Raw genomic sequence first — 18,744 nt, 5'->3', positions numbered from 1 at the left:
ACTACCTTCCCTGCAGAGTGCGGGGGCATGACTAAAATCCACTAATGTCCAGAAAGCTCATTTTAATTCTACACTTGACAAAATAAACACCTCATAAAGGTAGGTAAGCAGAAGCTACTTTTCACTTTGGACGGCTTTGTCTTCATAACCTTTGAAAGTGAGAAACCAACTGCAGGGAACAGGCTCTCCCACACACACAAAACACAATTACGGCAAAAAGAGATCGCAATAAAAGCACAGCCCCTCACATAAAGTTAAATTATCCTTTTTCCTCGAAAGGGGGTACCTCTCACAAATATAGACCATTCCCGAATTGCAAAGGTCCTTTCACTGCAAATCCTGGCTGCATTAGCAGGATCTAACCCAGTCGGTCTGAAAAACCAGGGCGTTTGATTTTCCTGAAACCAGTTCCCAAAAGGGCTGATTTTTCCCCCCTCTTTTGTCCACAGAAAATGAAGCTCCACTTACATGTTGGAGGAAATATTTCAAAACATTCCCTTTTTTCTCAAAGTGCAGAATTTATGGTAACAGATAATTAACAACAAATGACAAACAATCTGAGCAGTAAAGGTCCCCGTTTGGTTGCCAAGATGATGGTATCAAATTCCAAGATAAACAGTGGAGCGTGCCGGCTACCATTAACGTGGCGGAGGGGTCTGGATGGAGAGATGCAGAACAGGCAGCCATCCGCCACCAAGGGGCACGACGAGGAGCCAAGAGCCTCCCACGGGGTTATGCTTTCCCTTCTGAATTCTCAAGAGCACCAGTGGGAGAGGGGGTAGGGCTGGGCTTACTCTTCTGTGCAGAAAAGGACAGCTATCTATGCCTTTACCTTTCATGTGGGGAAAACATTAGCTTCCCCTTTGAACTGCATTATGAAAGAATTAGAAATTAATATCCTTTAGGAGTTAATACCCCCTTCCTAGTCTGTCTGTTCTTCCCAAAGACTCCCCCTCCTCATTCTTCTTTTCTCTAAGTTGGTGGAGTCAGAATAGGTTTCAGTGCATCCAGCTGGGCCCAAAATGTGAGGGTGAGGAATAAAGTGAAAACAAGTTAATCTGTAAAAGTTAAAATCCAAGCACAGAATATGGGAAGTCTCCTAGATACTAACAGATGGCAGACCTGGGGCAATTGAAATTTCAGGTATGTTTACATTCCTCCAAAGTCAGTTCATAGTTAACTATTTGTCAAATGGATTTTTTTTTAATATTAAAATGCAAACCTGAAGTTTTTTTTTTTGATTGAAGTGTAGTTGATTTACAATGTTAGTTTCAGGTGTACAGCAAAGTGATTCACTTATATATATACATACATATATTTTTTCTTTTCAGATTCTTTTCCATTATGTTATTATAAGAAATTGAATATAGTTCCCTGTGCTGTACAGCAGGTCCCAGTCGTTTATCTATTTTATATATAGTAATGCGTGTCTGTTCATCTTCAGTCCCTAATTTACCCCTCCCCACCCTTTCCCCCTTGGCAACCATAGTTTGTTTTCTATATCCGTGAGTCTGTTTTTGGCAAACATAAAGTTTCCAGTTACCTAAAAAAGGCCTAACAAATTGTTCCTTCTCTAGGATCAAAACAGGTCAACATATCAAAAATCGCTATTCTGATTCTTTCAAACGCTGCATTCATTGGTAGGTGGAGTTGGCATGCATGCCCCAGAAAGCAAAGGTGAAATCTGTCTTATCTCCCCGCTGACTGATATGCAGGGATGCTGACACACCCTCCTGGTGATAAAGTCAAGCCCAAGGCCAGGAACATCATAATTGCAAGAAAGAGTTATGATCTAACAGACTATATGTGCTAGGCCCTCCCTCTCCTTTTCTCTCTCTCTTTCACATAAACCACCATTTCCCCTCTTTTCCATAAATGTGCATCTCTTCCTTATATTCCCCGCCTTCCCAAGCAGGACCAGTACGTAAAAGTTGTGTGTGTGTGTGTGTGTTTTTAGTGGACTATATTAAATACAAGGCAAAACCAAGAACGATGGGTATGATATTTGTGATTTAAAAAAAAAAAAAAGTCTAACACGGTCTGATAGGCTTCTGTGCTTGTCTCTGAAGTCTTAAGGCAAAACAAAGTGAAACAAAAGGGAGGAAAAATTTTCCAAAACTTAGGACGAAAATAGAGCTATGCCTATGTCACTGTGAGAGGCTAACTCAGGAAATTAGAGAAACATGCTGAGGTTGCTGTGCTGGTGGGAGAAACTTCACTTTTTTTTCTTGATTTCAGTTTTTAAGTCTTTGGGTAAAACACATTTTAAACTAAGTGTACAATATGTAAACGGTTTGAAACTTGGTCTACGGCCCAAATACCTAAAACTAAATCCCACAAGTAAGCCACTTTTCTTAGCCAATCAGCCTAAATGCCAAAATAGCTCACCAAAAGTTGGGAAAAGATATTTTTCCAATCCAAGACTTATCGACTCTTTGAGCTGTAAGGTTTCAGAGACTGTTTATCCAAAGAAATAAATAAATTTGAGTAGAGTTCATGTTATGGTATAAGGCCCAGCCATCCTTTAAGGAAGCCACTACCGACAGATGAACTTCAAGAATGGTTCAATTCTCACCTGGAATTTTAAAGCTCAATAGTATCAAGTCCTGAAAATCTCCCTGTTTGTGTTACTAAATGGTGCTAGAGTTTCTTTCTTTCTTTTTTTTTTAAACTAGTATCAAGAGCTTTGCTATCTAATATAAAACTGCACAGAAATTTAAACCAACCAGAGGGGCTTAGATTCTTGATTTGTGGTAAAGGAAAAAAACGAAAAGCCTGCAATGGTGCATTTTCTTATTTGCATACATTTTACCCTTTCGCAGGGGCAGAAACTGAAGGAAAAAAATCTTCAAAGCAAAACAGAAGAAAAATATGCAGACCCAAATACTGCAAAGGCCAATAAATCCAACAGAGTTTCCTCTTTGCAGAGTTAGTATTTCTACATAGACAAAGCCTCCAAGTGCACTTTTTACATAAAAAACAAACAACAAAAAAGGCAGACGAACATGGTGGTCTGGAAAAGTGTGGTCGTTTTATCCGTACTAATATTGAAATAATAGCGTCATCACGCCAGGATAGCTACTGAAGCACCCAGGTCCCAAGGTGCTAGGAAAGTCTAAAACGGAAAGAGACACGGGAAGGGGAGAGCTAAGGAAATACTGAAAAAGAAGACAAACAAGCAGATGGATAGATCTTCCGAGACTCAGTGAGCTTTTTCTCCTTTTTGGAAGTAGTTCAGAACTACCTAGAGTTTGCTAAACAAGACATGGTAGATTTAGTGGCATTAGCTTTGTTTTCATATCTTAAAATCTACTTCTTCATAAGCTCTAAAATCTCAGAATTAAAATTAAGTACGTTTCAAATACAGACTCCCTACTATAATACTTCCTGTTTTCCTAATATGTCCTTGCCATTTTGTCTATTTTTATCAAAGCCTCTCCGTGAAAGAAATTTTCTTTAAAAAACTGTACTTAGAGCAGGAGGCAAATGAAATCCTTCAGGAGAGGTAATCAATGAATTGCCAATTTCAGGATATGTCTATCCACTGACTGTGGCCACACTTGCCGTAGAATCTTTCTTTCTCTCTATAAATGTAGGTGACTGTTCCAGGATTTGAAATCCAGGCACACCATGGTAGATAGAATCTGTTTTATTTGTCAGAATTCTTTATCTTACCAGTGAGTCAAGTAACCAAAACAGACAAACAAACAAACAAACAAAAATACTACCTAGTTATGCAACACACAGCTAAGGTTCTAAGAACAAATCTGTTCGGACAAAAAAAAAAAATTTATCTAATTTTAAGTTGCCTTTTTAATGCTGGAATGCAAACAAAGAAATCTACGGAATTGGAAAAAAGTCTGCTCTAAAATGAAGTCTAACTGTCACGGACCACGAGACCAGTGCCCTCAGGGAGCATATAGGAAAAAGAACTTATTTTTTAAAAGAAATGAGAGAGGAAAAGAAAAATACCCCGTGTTTATATATGAGCACAAACTAAAAGGGCCATTCAGCATCTCCACGACGAATTTCAGATTGAAAACATTAACAAAAATTATGGCCATGCTAATGTGCAGGCCAGTGATAAATCTGTAATGAGAATGAGAAAGTGGCTTACCAAGAGAAAAATGTTTAGAATTTTTTTTTCCACGCAGCTAATGCAGTCCAGCTCTGCGACAAAGAATGAATTTCTCCCTTGTTAGGAAAGAGCCCCAGACATTCACTCAGCCACTGGTACCCTTCTTTCTCCAGGTGAGAGTTGGGAGTGTCACTGGTCTTCCCCCTCCACCATATCCCCATGATGTCTCACAATTATATTCTTTCCCTACAGAACATCACTAGTGAAGAGGTATTTGTGTTCTTAATTTCAAACAGACTAATGAAAAGAGCAGAAGCGGAGAAACCCCAGCCTGCCAGAGAGGGAAAGGGCGATGCTAATGGACGTCAAGTCCAGTGGCTGGTGAGGAACTTCAAGTTCAAAGAGGCTCAACTTGCTCGCCATCACAGACCTAATTAGTGACCAAAACAGGACCAGAATCCAAGTTCCCTGAAACTATCATCTGCTACTGCAAGCTATTTATTGACTGATACTGTATACGCTGCTGCCTTCCAAAAATGAATTTGAAGGTACTTCTTAAAAAACTTCCCTTTAGTTGTAGGGCAAAGAAGGAGGCAGCACCCTTGGCCCTGCTCGCATCTTCCCGCACGTGCACAGGTTGAATGATGTTGAAACAATGAACAGCCTTTCGTCTATTCCTTGATTATAACATAAAACAGAAGAAGGTACCGCCCAAGGCAGCGATGCCCAAAGAAAGATTTGCATTAGAGTGAGCCTTTAGTGCAAATCTGACAAAGCGGAAGGACTTGTAGACAAATTACATTTTTCTCATTCTTTTAAAAAATGTTTTTTATCATAAAAGTATTACACAGTTCTTATAAAAATAATTCAAATTATACAGAAATGTATAAAATAAAAAATGAAAGGTCTTTATCCAACACTCCCTCCCCCAAATTCATTTGCAAATGTATTCCCTATGTAATCACCAGTAATGTTGGTATTTATCTTTTTAGACATCTTGATTTTTTTTTTAACCAAATGGCACCATTCTGTAACTCTTCTGTAACTTTCTTTGTTCTTGCATCTAAGGATATCTAATACAGACCTGAAGTAAACATTTACTTCCTACCACGGAAGAATGAAACTTCAAATCAAACAAAATTCTGTAAGAATTTGGCACAGAATGATCACCCAGATACCCTAAAAGCTACAGATCATTTCTGATTAGCAATGCCCAAGCAAACACTGACAGATGCTATAAAACGCAACAAAGCAAAAGAACACAAGTTGGACTTGTCATGTGTTACACAACCGAGCAGTTCAGAAAAAAATATGTTAACACTTAACGCTCACCAACTAATGGATGACCATAAATATTATCACAGCATCTATTTCTCAAGTGCCATCTTCTGGGCACTGCATGTCATATACATCATCTCATATAATACTTACACCCATCTTACAGAGTGATCAGACCCATTTTACAGCTGAGAAGACTGAAGTTCAGTAATCCTGCCCATAAGCATCTACCCAAGCCAGTAACTGGTGGGATCAGCAATTGTATAGAAATCTCTGATTGCAGACCACATTCTCGGTGACTGTGAGAATACTATCCTCACTCCCCAGCTCAGGCTGTGCCCTTTGTACTCAGTCCTGGTTAATCATGGTTAACTCTTGGTGCTTCTGTTTTATCCACAGCCATGGATGGAGAGCCTGAGACACTGAAGGGGGAATGAGGGCCTGAGATCAGCACAAGTGAGTGAAGGCCACTGTGATTCTGTAGAGAACCACCAGGCAACACCCAGCTCTTGGGACTCCTTACCCTCTTGGGACAGTCACTCCCATGCAGTAACTAGACTTGGGTGAGACACCCCTTGACAGGCACTAAGAAGTCAGGGTACAGACAGAGAAAGACAAATACTGTATGTTTTCACTTATATATGGAATCTAAAAAATAAAACAAAAAAATACAACAAAACAGAAACAGACTCACTGATAAGAGAACAAACTGGTGGTGGCTAGAAAGGACGGGGCAGAGGATGAGGCAAAATGGGTGAGGGGGATTAAAAGGCACAGAGAACTGGGTATAAAATAGGTAAGTTACAAGAATGTAATGTATGGCACAGAGAATATAGCCAATAGTTTGTTGTAACTTTATATGGGGTGTAATCTATAAAAATACCAAATTACTATTTTGTACCCCTGAAACTAAGACAATTTTGTAAGTCAACTAGACTTCAAAGTGTAAAAATAAAATTAAAAAATTTAAAAAAAGAAGCCAGAGTACCTTCCAACCATGACACCCCAAAAATCCCACCCAGACAAGTTTGCTGGTAATGACAGGACAAAACTTACTGGTGACTCTCTTATTTATTCATTTATTTATACCCCACTGGTTTTCAAAATGAATTCAGATAGCTTAGAACAAAAAAGGCACAATCAATAAAACACTCATTAATGAGAAGAGCTAACGTTTATTGAGAAAAGACTCTGCACTAAGCACTCCTCTAAGAACTTAACCAGCAATAATGTTTCTAACCTTCACAGCAATCTTTGCAGATAGGTACTACTTTCATCATCCACATTTTCCATATGGGAAGAGAAACACAGAGAAGTTAATCCATCTCTCCACGGTTGGATACACAGCCAGTAAGTGGCACAGTCAGGTTTCAAATCCAACAATCTGACTCCACTGAAGACGTCGACCACCACATTACACTGCCTCCTCAAAACAAGTGTAAAAGAACGAGAGCTAAGCAAAAATTGCACGGGTGCTGACAACGCAAGCAGCAGACAAGGAAAGTAGCCAAAACTGAAAATAAAATTTGATTTGAGCTTCCTACCAACCAATCCTTAAAGAAAAGGGTGAGGAATCAACCTCAGTAGGGAAGCCAAACATCTTAGTTTGCAGAGGGACTGAGGGGTCCCCCAGAAAGTGGGACTTTCTGTGCAAGGACAGAGAAGGTTGGATACCCTACTAAAAATGTTTCATGGTGTTCTATTAGGCCTCGGATAATTTAAAACATGCAAAATCTTGATGATGTTTTCAGATCTACATTGGTTCCTTGAGCACCTCCTCCCAACATCAATAAAATTACTAAATAAGTTCCTCAACAGTCTGCTTGGGAAGGATGATGGGATTGTAGAATAATGAAGCCCTGTTAATTGTTGGTTTTCAACCATCACATCCATCAGTACGTTCAAAAGTCTGGATAAGAGGGGCTCACAAATTCTGGGTTCAATTCCAACCTGCCTACTCCAGCTGTGCTTGAATTTTCTTTCCCAAGGTAATATCGGATTACTTTCTTTAAAAAAAAAACATCTTCCCAGGCAGAGATGAAGGCCAGTGGCTCTTAGAAAGCTTGGTGGCAACCTAGTCAGAACGCACAGGAGAAACTAAGCCACGGCCAGGTGGTAAACTCTCAAAGCCAGTTGAAACAACAGCTCTGAAATCAGTGATGACTTATGAAGATGGGGACCGACAGGGGTCTTATGTATCTGTGTTCCCACCGCAGCAATGCCTTGCAAATAAATATCTTCACTGCAATATTAATACGTCAGAGCTAAAAAGGTCCATACCTATCATTCGGTGCAAATGTTCACAGATGAGTGAACTGAGGCCAGGAGAAAGAATCTGTAAATGACCAAGCTGGGTCACCAAAGCTGAGATGAGATGAACTGAACTAAATGGGAAGTGATGCTGCTCTTCCTGAATTAAGGTAAGAAAACCCCAACTAGGTTTCATGAAAGAAAACAACGGATCATTTAAGGGACCAGGACTGTAACTCCGATCCAGGTGATCTGGCATGGATCTTCACAGACCTCACTGTAAGTGAAAAAGGAAAGCAAACATTTTAAGAAACGCATGCAAAATAAATGAGCACCTATTCAAGCGGAAAAGACAACAATGTCTCCAGGCAGAAGAACAAAGCCCTACCAGGACATGCTGAAAGTTTTAGAAAAACTGAAGGAATTTTAAACTAAATATTTTATAGATATTTTGCAGCCAATTTAAGTTTCTCTTTAGACTCAAGGCAATCTTTTTTTTTTTTTTTTTAATATAACATGATCACATTAAACCAAGATACCCGAGTGCCTAGTAGGGGCCGGTCACTGGGCTGGGGCACCAGGCCCGGAGAAGAAAAGCCAAGGGAAAAGTGAAGCAGCACCTTGATAAAACACACACACCTTCACACAAACACTCAAAGTGTTAAGACAGCACAGAAAGATCCCAACAAAAATCTCCAAATCTCAATCAGTTTCTCTTCTCAACACACAGTCAGGTCAATGGATCCATCCATCAATCAACTAGTATTTCTAAGCACCTGTTACCTGCTCAATCCCTGAGTTTAAGAAATGAACGATGTAGTTGACATATGGGGTGGGGGGAGGGAGAAAAATAAGAACGGAGGTGGTCTGGTTAGAAGTAAAAACCAAGTGATGAGGAAGGTCATGCTGGCGGGGGGTGCACACAGTCAGTTTGCATTGGGAGAGATAGGAGGAGGGTCATAGTCACAGAGGGGCCTGAACCGGCTCTCGGCCGAGCATACATGTGAGCATCTCAGCTGTGGAGAAGAGTGAAGCAACACGGTCAAGATGGAGAGGGGCAAGGTGTGCTCATGTGAGACGGCCAACACGCAGGGCTGGAACAAAGGGCTCAGGCGGGAAGCCCTCCTGAGGGGTGGGTGAGGAAGGTAAAAAGGCCAGCTGGACCCGACCGTGGAAGAAACCTCTACTCCAGGGGAGAAAGTCTGGTGAAAGGGCTACACAGCTGGCCAGGCTGCCACTGCAAACTCCGTTTTTCAAGCCTTTTTTCCATAAAAGGTATAATTTGATCCTTCAAATTTTCCATGGCTAGATCTAAACCCATCAGTCCTAAGGTCACATGATTTTTAAAATACCTCTGTGCCTTCACAGTTCACCAATAGAATCAAAGAGCTATAAACAAGTGAAGGCTAAGCTAAGATTCCCTGTCAAAGATTTTCCAAGGAATCTGGGGTGCAACATATATTCTTTTGCTTGGAAGGAAACAGAATCTACAAAGTGCTTTGAGATTCTTTAATACAGAACGTCACACACCAGCAGAACAGAGCTAAAGGAATCCTAAGTCCAGCCTGCACACATTCTGTAACACACTTGAAGAGAAAGAAATGATTAAAAGCAGAATAACAGGCCTATTTGAAATGAACACATAGTTACTGTTCAGAAAAGCCATTTTAACAAAGAAAAATCATACTCATCTTAAACACCTTTCCTTAAAATCATGTTAGCCATCCTTCATAATCACGAGTAAATGCTGATCTAAAGAAAGTAAAAAAATCTTAGAAATAGTTTAGCACTAGCCTCTTGCAAGGATTTTTCTTTTTCTTTTTACGCAGAAATCTCATCATAGATAATTGAATAGCTTTACAGAACACGGGTACTTGCGAAGTAACATCCTAGTATTTACGCTAACACCCAGACAGTCAAGAGAAAGACCTTTTTGTTGGGTTAGTATTTCTAAATTTTGGGGGGGGGTGCACACGCACATGTGTATACTAGAGGGGGCGGTCCTACTTTTTTTTTTTTTAATGTTCAAATAAAACAATTACTGAAAAAAAGAGCCTGTGACTTGGACATGCCCTGAGTTCAATTTTGCCAGGAATGGCAAAAAACAGTCAACAGCACCCTAACCTCCTTTCTCTCTTGACTACACAATGGTTTTCAAAGGGGTTTAGTCCTACCCTGAAAGACTCATGTTAGACATTGGAAGGGTCTAATAGAGAATGAGCACCAGGCCTTGAATAAACAAGGGAGATGGTGACCTTTTGCCCCTGCTGCTGGAAGCCCAGCACATCCTGCAGCCGAGGACCAGAAAAAAAGCTGGTGTGCATCCAGGTGCTGCAGAACCCCTGCCTCTGGATTTCTCCCACACATTGTCCCTTAAACAGTTTAAACCGCAACACGACTTACATAGTATTAGGGAGTGAGAGAAAAGTACAATTCCTGGAACCAACTGTCCCACTGTCCCTTAATCCTTTGTTCCCCAGAATTGTTTGAGTCCTGCAGCATGCAGCACACGTTCTCCGAGCAACAGGCAAGACAATGGATTTAGCAGTGGCTGGACAATTAGTCCCAATTAGGCCTATTTCCCAGCTGAATGTAAAGGGGTGGTGGGGTGAGGTATGGGGGGAGAAAAACTACAGAAATTTTAAAGACATTTCATCATGGAGGCAAGCAATACAAAAGAAAGCAAACTGAACTAGGGGTCAGGAGACTCTGCCAACATTCGCTGTGTAACATTAGGCAAATACCTTAACCTCTCTGTTGTGATGCACAAGATGCGGGCCACCACTCTGAGGCTCTAAAGATCTAATGTCAAATTGTGGTTGAAAGTACACACCCTGGAAATGTTGTTTTCCACAGATGCAGAGGATTCCTCTGAGTTGTACTTGGAACCACAGATACCCATCTGTTTGGTGAATCATGAAGCTTTTATTCTCCCTGGCAGAAGTCATTAGTGATTTTGTCATTTTATTTCTAGTTTCCTAAAGGCTAATTTCTTTAAGTTTGTGGGTGATACTTACATATGTACATGTGGCGGCTGGAATCTGCTCTGGTTGATGTTGTAGTGCGTGAATGCCTGGGTGGGGTTGGAGCTGTACTCATCCACCGTTATGGTAACCTTGCCTTGAGAAGGAATCCCATGTGCCATCCTTCCTCCCTATAGGCATGAGCAATTCACAACTTTCCGGAGCAAAGGATGGAAGCAGGCATGGTGCGTTTCAGCCAACCTCTGAACCCAAGGATCTACTCATCAATACCGCTGTGCGTTTCTGAAAGACATAAATTTAAAAATGAGAACAAAGGAAAAGAGGATGTTCTAAGGTAGCACCTGGACATGAAATTGGTTCAGGAAAATCTTAATACGTGTTGTCATCTCGTGGATAAAACCTTTCCCAACTGTCTCCCCTGCATGTACTTCAGAATGGACATTATACTCTAAATGACACTGCTGGCTGCTAGCAAATCATTTCAATGGTGTTCAAACTAAGATTTCCTCTTTAATTATAATTATGGCACTTAATGTGAATTACGGAAGGGGCACATCCACAGTTGCCATGGTGTCTAACTATAAATGGTTTGTGCTCGAAGTGGAGAATCTTCCAAACCTTCCCTGCTAATTGGAATGTTTGGTCTGCACAAAGTTGGTATCACAGAATAATTTGAAATCTCGATGCTTAGCACAATGACAAATGCAAACTGTAAATGCTGTGCTCATAACAGATACCTGTGTGCAACTGTAACACACACGATATATGCACACATTACACACAATTTTTTCTTTCACAGTGGCTCCTGAAATATATAGACACTCAAGGCCTGGTATACATATGGACTCCACTCTGGCCAAGAACTTCATGGTAAGGCAAATCCTTCTTGCTAAATGTAATATAATTTCTTTAAACACTCCAGTCCCTCTGGAGAAAGAGAGACACATCCAGGCTTGAACCACCATTTTGGATGCATTCATTACTATCCACCTTCGAGCCCAGAAGACTGGTAAAGAAGGCAGGCCATTACCGCTCCCATCTCCTTCCTGCTTCGTGCTGCATAATTCTCAGTAAGTGGTTTCATACTTCTTCAAAATTTTTTCCATTCGTTTTGATTCTTTTTATAAATGTCAATATATTATTTGCTGCACTAGGTTCAGAAATGAGGATGCTTATTTTTATGGCAGGTGTGCAAAGACTGAGAACAGAACACATCCCTGCTTCAAGGCTGCTGCCATTGATCAGTGAAGTACTGAAGAAGCAGGCAGCACGCTCGGTGGGTAACCCATGGGTAACCCACACTCTTACTTTAAGTGCTCCACATCAGAATACGTTCGCCATGTGCACCATTAAGCTCGGAGAATCTTAGCTGCTGTCTCAAATAAAAATATTTAGAATAATAAGATTAGATTTAAATTTGGCATGAAACACCTTAAATATCCAGCAAAAAGGCAGATGGCCTGCCATAGGCCATTTATTTTATTATTTTACAACCTGGGGCTTGTGTAGTCCTCCATATGCTGGCTGGGCTAAGAAATTCCACCGCGTTCTCCTCAAATCATTGCCTTCCTCATATTAGCAAAGCAAGCTAAATAACACCCACCTTGCCTGTGTCGCTAGTGTACAACTGGCACTGCCAAAAGATGAATCCCTCCTGCTCTGGCATTTTAAACAAAGTGTCACTTTGGGTTCTCTTTCCTCTTCCTGACTTCATGGGAGGTATGACTCCTCTAAGCACCAGTTGACAGACAACCAGGCCGGTAGGATTAACTAAATTAAAATCTTTCCCTGCGCCTCTGATGTAGGAGATCTATGAGAACTGCTTACAAATCATAATGTAGCAGTTTTCATACCAAGTTTGCAGCTGTTTCCTTAATTTCCCCCACAATTATATTTTACTGTTATTTTGCATAACAGTAAAACACAACACCTGCTTCAAATTGCAGTCCTGTTCTAAGTACTGTAATTCTCTTTTGAGACACAAAGTACGGAGACACGACTGAAGCGCAAAACTGCATAATTGCGCCATGCTGAAAAGTAAATACAAATGAAAACATCTTCCTGTTATAGAAATGACTGTCATTAAAAAGAATGTTAGCCATCAAAGCACAGAGGGAAAAAATACACATTTTCAGACTACGAGAACTTAGTGTTTGCATAAATTAGAGAGTGGTGTAAAAATTACATGGCAATTCTTAGGTTCCTGCCATCAATGTCTATTGTGCGAAATACAGAACATTAAGAAGCAAGACAAACAAAATTCATGTCTAGACCACTGTGACCTCTCAGTAACAATCTCTGCACCCCATGCCAGAAACAGTGTAAATGTTTCTAGAGTAAACTCGCTAATTAAATCAAGCAAAATGGCCCAGAAATGAAAGATATATACCTACCATGTAACTATCCAGGCAATGACTTACAGTGGCTAGCCTCAGACCCTCAAAGCCCAGAAAAGGAACTGAGAAAGTGATCACTCTGCACTCTTCTGTGGTCCACTGAATCCTAAAGTTACCACAGGATTGCCTTTTCTACCAAGTGAGATCTGCGTCTCTTTGCACCTTTGCCCCAGTGGGACCAACAGAACATCTTTTCATCAGCAAGCACAGGCCCCTGTAACTCAGAAGGACTAAATGGGTGGCTGGCACCTCATTTGAATTCATCTTTACCATGTTCCCTTTCAAATGTTTTATCGAAACAGTGCACCTGCAGCGCCTATCTCCTTTAATCTGGAGTCCTTTGAAGAAAATGTCAGACTGAGGCAGAGAGCTTCAAAACTTTCACAGGAACCTTTACAGACAAGTCAAGAAAAGGCTTATTTAAAAAAAAAAATGCTACCTTCACCCCCACTCACATGACAAGATAATCATATTCCAAGAATATGAAACATCAACACATGGGGAAGGCATTTTTTTTGGCTAAACTCTCAGAGACAGGGACAACAGCCTCCTCCTCTAATCTGAGAAATTTGGAAAAAGCTTGAAATAAGACAGAATGATACACTGCCTGAAACTACCAAGAAGCTGTATCACCTTGCTTCACATATTTAGGCAGTAAAACCTTCCAAATGATCAGATTTAGAGCATCTCATCCTCATCATAATTACTTTTTACATATAATATTTAAAGATATCAGTATTCTTTTTTTTTTCCATTTTTATACTTCAATACATTTGCTCCACAAAACAAAGGAACCCAGTACTAAATGCCAGGAATCTTTAAGAAAAATCTAAAAGGGACTGACATTGCCAAACATTCATGCTGGTGCTACATTGATTTTCTCTCTTGAAAAAAAAAAAATCATGTGAGCACATTTTGCATTTCCTAGACAGCCATCACTTCTCCTGCGCCTTAAGCTGTGCAACTTGCAATGTTCTTCTTCAGGAATCTAGTTGGAAAACCTTTTAAAATTCTGCTGGCAATGAAAGGATTAAAAGCTGAGGAATTAAGTAACTGTCTCCACCTCCTAGACACCAGAAGTCCAATTTACCAAAAGTTTCAAAGCAACAACTCATGACCTGTCTACCCGAGCACCGCATTGCACAGCCTATGAGAAAGGAGCCGGTGATTTCCTCCTTTAAACAAGGATGCTCATTTTATTCACTAGCCCTAGGAAAACCGTCCGAAAGCCTGGCCGGACTTTGGAACTCGCCTGCTCCAACTCCGCCAATCTCGCTTTCTCCTCCCTCTGCCGCACAGATCGAGTGCTTTCTCAACTCACGCCCTTACTCTTTTATGCCCATCTCCAGTTACTCATCCCTGTATCCCGGATCGATGCCCAGAAGCCTTCCCAGCGGCGTCTCCGCCAGGGTTTTTTGAAGGATGCACAAAGTTCCATGTGCCTCTGTCCACAGAGCGCCCTCCCTTCCGACGCACTTACACCTGAACTTGTCTCCAGCACTGCGGACACCCGGCTGGCACATTCTTTCTGAGAAGGGCAGGACTTTTCTCCCGCGCCTCTGGCCACGCGTAGAGTCTATATATGGTGGGGCGGGGGGCGCGGAATCCTCTACTTTGGATTGGTGTGTTTGTTTTAAATCTAGGGTGGGCAGTTGGCGGGGGGGCGGGGGTGTCAGCAACTACACACACACACACACACACACACACACACACACTTGCTCCCTGCCCTCTCGGCTCACAGCCGGCTCGTCCGGGATACAGCTCCCCCTTCCTTCCTGGAGCACCAGCTCGCCTTACTCGCTCAGTCCCCCGTTGCCACCGCCGTCGCCTCCGCTGCCGCCGCCGCCGCTGGCACTGTTGGCGCTGGCGCTTGCGGCCCCAGGCTTTGCTGGGCGCCTATCTTTCTTTCTCTCCCTCTCCCCCAGCCCCGAATTGATTGATGACCACCGGCGGCCAATGGCTCTGACACCGCGCCATCCTCGCTCGAGCATCACAGCCCCACGCCCCCGACGTCAGCCTCCAGGGCGCGTTGGCATCCCCGAATCCTCAGAGCGGATCCCGCGCGCGGAGCCGCCGCCACCTCCCTGCTCTCTGCCCCAGAGCAGCCGGACTACTTCCCTGGAGCCAGAGAAGGGAAGGGAGGGAGCCAGCGAGCGCTGAAAGGGGGTGTGGAGGCCACGGTTTCTCCCACCCCTTTTTGGGAAATCTTTTCTTTCACTTAAAGTTTTGTTTTTTCCACCCTGACCTGTTTGTTTGCAGCATCTCAAATCAATTACACATTTTTCATGACCCGCATTTGCACTTCGTCTGGGGTGTGTCGGGGTGGGGGGATGTGGTATAAATCTACCCCACTGGGGCATCCTTAATTTCTTTCCTTGCTGGTGGATTCTAATCCTCTTCCCAATCTCCAAGAAAATGCCCTCTTCACCTCCTAGGCCGCAAAACCCCGGAATGCAAAGGCTTTACAAAGATAACCCCGTTAAATGTAAATAGCAAAGAAACTCCTGCCTCTCGGGAAGAAATCGGGCGGCAACGGTTACTTTTCTCGCCGCTCGTCCCCCGCAGCCCAGCCCCGGTCGCCGGCTCGCACGGCAGGCTGCGATCGCGGAGACCGGAGACGGCGGGGAAGAGCGAGGTTGGGGCGCGGGGAGAGGGTGAGAACAGCCCCGCGCGACAGCGGCGCGCGCGCGGGCGGCCCGGGGGCGGCCGCGGAGCGCAGCCTGAGCACAAAGCTGCGCGGCGCCTTCCCGGCCACCGCACCTCTCTCCGGCGGCCGCGGGCGCCCGGGGCTCGGGCCAACACAATGCACCTGGGCCTAGGCCGGGGCGGCTCGAACACATAACCCCGGGACTTTCTAGTAAACAGCTTGCCGTACCCTCGTCCCCACCCCCACCCCAGCAGCCGGGCTTTCGCCGCTGCCCCTCGCGGACACCCCTTCCTCCCCTCCTAAGAAATCCCAGCGGAGAAGGGAGCCGCGAGGTGGGGACCCCGAGAGGTCGGGGACCGAGGACTGGGGGGAGGGGAGAAGAGCAGAGGGGCAAGATGGGGAGTGGGAGGGAGACAGCTCCTAAAAAATAATTCGCTTTCGCTCAAGGCTTGAAAATAAGCTCTCCTCAGATTCCAAATTGCCCGGGAAGCGCCGGCTCGAGCGAATGTCAGGGGCACCGGGGCAGTCGCGATCCGCAGCCTCCGAGCCCCTCGCACGCGCCTCTGACAAGGCACCTCTCACCCGGGCTCCGCTTTGTGTGTGCATTTTTTTCCCTTCCTCTCGCGCGCGGCACCGGGCGCCCGGCCGCCTCCTCCCCCTCCCCCGCCCTCCGCCTCCCTTCCCGGGGCGGATTACCTTTCCCGGGCTGCGCTCCGGGTCCCGGGGATGCCTTCAGCGCCGGGCGAGCAGGCGATCCATCGTGGAGCGGCCGGAGCCGGCGGGAGGCGCGCTGGGGGCGCGCGGGGGCGGCGAGGGGCGCGGGCGGGCCAGAACCTTCGACCCCGGAGGTCCCGCCGCGGGCTGGGGCGGGGGGTCGGGGGGCGCGGCGCGTGAGGGAGGAGGGGGGTAGAAAGGACGGGAGCAGCCTCGATCTGGGGAGAGAGCGAGCGAGGGGGCGAGGAGAGGGAGCGAGGGCGCGGCGAGCCGGAGGGAGCGAGAGCGGTGCAGTGACAGGGACTGCCACTGGGGTCAAAGGAGCACAGCTCCAGGAAGCAGGGCGGCCAAGGCGCCGCTCCGTGCGCGCTCCCCGGCGGGACCCCGCGCCCCTGCACGCCCCTCCTGCAGTCCCGGCCCGCTGGAACCCCCACCGGCGCCCCGAGGCCCCGGGGTTGCAAGAGGAGGAGGGATCTGAGGGCGAGGCCGTCAGCCTGCTGGTGCTCCCGGGTCAAGCAGGCGGCAGGAAGCTGAGCTGCAAGTTCATCATCATGAGTGCGATCAGCGTAAAGATGATAGGGGACCCGGGAGGGGGGCTACGGAGCCCCAGGAAAATAAAGGGAGTTTTCCCTCCAAATGGGCGTCTTCTGCAAAGGGAACACCCAGGCCCCAGGCCCCCCACCCACCGACCTGCCAGGCGCTGTCTGGAGTCCTGGCACAGCTCCAGGGCTCAGAGCTTGCTGCGGGGGCAAGGGGAGCGCCTCGGGCACTGCGCTCCAACCATGGAAGGCGACCCTGGGTCCCCTCGCGTCTGCTGAGCTTAGACTTTCCTGGAGGAGAGCTGTGCTCCTTTTTCTCAAGCCTTTCAACTCGCCAGATAAACACACAGACACACACACACACACACACACACACAGTCACAGACCCACACACACGTCCCCCTTTCTTTCTGCAGTGTTGTTCCTGAGAAAGAAAAGGCCAACCCAGTTGATAATTTCTTTCACCTCCATGAACTAAGGCAGGTTCAGTATAAGGAGGCAGGAGAGGCAAAGAATCTAATTGTTTCCATTTTTGTCTTTGGGGGATATTTCCCCCAAAGGATAAGCAATTCAAAAACATGGTAAATATCAAAAGTTTGTCCCTTTTTCTCTGCTACTCTGGATTAAGGAAGAAAAGGTTTTCAGAATTGTATGCAAACAACGTAAGGAAAAGAAAAGTCGCTGAAATGCTAGAAGACAGAGGACAAGGAAGAGAAGGCTTTTAGAAAACTTGGTTGGCGGGGCTGACTGTGAAAGACGAGGTGGCCCTGTGATGTTATGCCATTGTCAGAGCTGAAGGAGTTGGATGCCAACCAGCTCCAATTCCTTTCCAAGAGTCAGACTCAAAAATCTAGGCATTCTCCAAAGGGAAATCCAATGGACGTGTGTAAGAGGGAGAAGTGTGCTAAGTATGCTATGTGACAACTGACTAGACATCCTGGCTGAAATTATATCCCCTAAAAATAAAAGGGAGCCATTTCAACCTGGTCTCTGGCTTCCGTACTGAGACTAATTGGTTTCCAGGGTCTGGGGAGGAAGGGAGAGAGGCTGGTGGGAGCCCCTATAAAAAAAGATCAAACGGAATTCACTTGAAAATATTTCCCTTTTACAATGGGCTTTCCTGGCACTTGAATTTTAAGTAAGCTATCTCTTGTGCCTGAAATGAAGGGGAAATGGTCTTGCTAATATATTTATTTTGTTGTACATTATGTCCAGAGTGTCGGTACTTGTCAGATGTGCTGGGATCAAGAGGACAGTCACTTTTCTTGCCCAGCACAAACCACAGCAAGTGGCATTGACCTTAAAGAACAGCAAAGGTGGGGTGGGAAGCACTTCATATTTTGTTTTTGTTTTCCAGCCCAGCGGCAAACATGGGCTAGAATCAGGTTTTTGAGGGAATGCTTAATTTTCTTTATTCCCTAAGTACACTTCTTTTATCTAAATGGTTAGAAATTTTAGACTGATTTTGATGGATTTAATCAATTTGAAAAAAAAAAAAAAGCACCAGCCAAATAATTTTTGTGGTTTTCTTCCTTAAAAAAAAAAAATCTGATAGCCAATCAAAACAGCAAAACAGTACATAATCCTGAATTTAAATAATGTGCACACACAAAATAAATAACTTGTTCTACTTAAGTGGGACATTTTACAGGATACTTAATGCTATAAAAAAAAATCAAGTGAGTGACCCTTTACAAAGCTGATGAAAAAAAATGTTTATCATTTTACTGAGTGGAGAAAACACTGAGGCAAAAAAAGACCAAAATTGTTACTTATAGTGTAGGAAGAATTCAACCTCTCCTGTGTCCCTGCAAATCAACTAACCACTGGGAGGTAGTGACCAAACTGTGTTAGAGTT

At 44.3% G+C, this 18,744-nt stretch overlaps 1 protein-coding gene across 5 annotated transcripts in view; it reads right to left on the bottom strand.

The window, feature by feature from the left end:
* Nucleotides 1–16,744, bottom strand: part of MPPED2 (metallophosphoesterase domain containing 2) — a 162,625-nt gene extending 145,881 nt beyond the window's left edge. The window contains exons 1-2 of one of the 5 annotated variants that reach the window (XM_031459850.2): nucleotides 16,330–16,744; nucleotides 10,624–10,872 (exon numbers count right to left, since the gene is read on the bottom strand). In XM_031459850.2, the coding sequence (XP_031315710.1) occupies nucleotides 10,624–10,751 (128 nt within the window). In that variant the 5' untranslated portion in view covers nucleotides 10,752–10,872; nucleotides 16,330–16,744. Of the gene's footprint in view, nucleotides 1–10,623; nucleotides 10,873–12,983; nucleotides 13,609–14,466; nucleotides 14,601–14,783; nucleotides 15,014–16,329 lie in introns of those variants that run through there. The other 4 variants (XM_031459851.2, XM_064492482.1, XM_031459852.2 and 1 more) reach the window with 4 other exon arrangements.
* Between the last annotated feature and the right edge of the window lie 2,000 nt (nucleotides 16,745–18,744).

This window comes from Camelus dromedarius, chromosome 12 (genome assembly GCF_036321535.1).
Source record: "Camelus dromedarius isolate mCamDro1 chromosome 12, mCamDro1.pat, whole genome shotgun sequence".
NCBI classification, from domain to species: domain Eukaryota; kingdom Metazoa; phylum Chordata; class Mammalia; order Artiodactyla; family Camelidae; genus Camelus; species Camelus dromedarius.
This window is presented reverse-complemented; position numbering and strand designations above follow the sequence as displayed.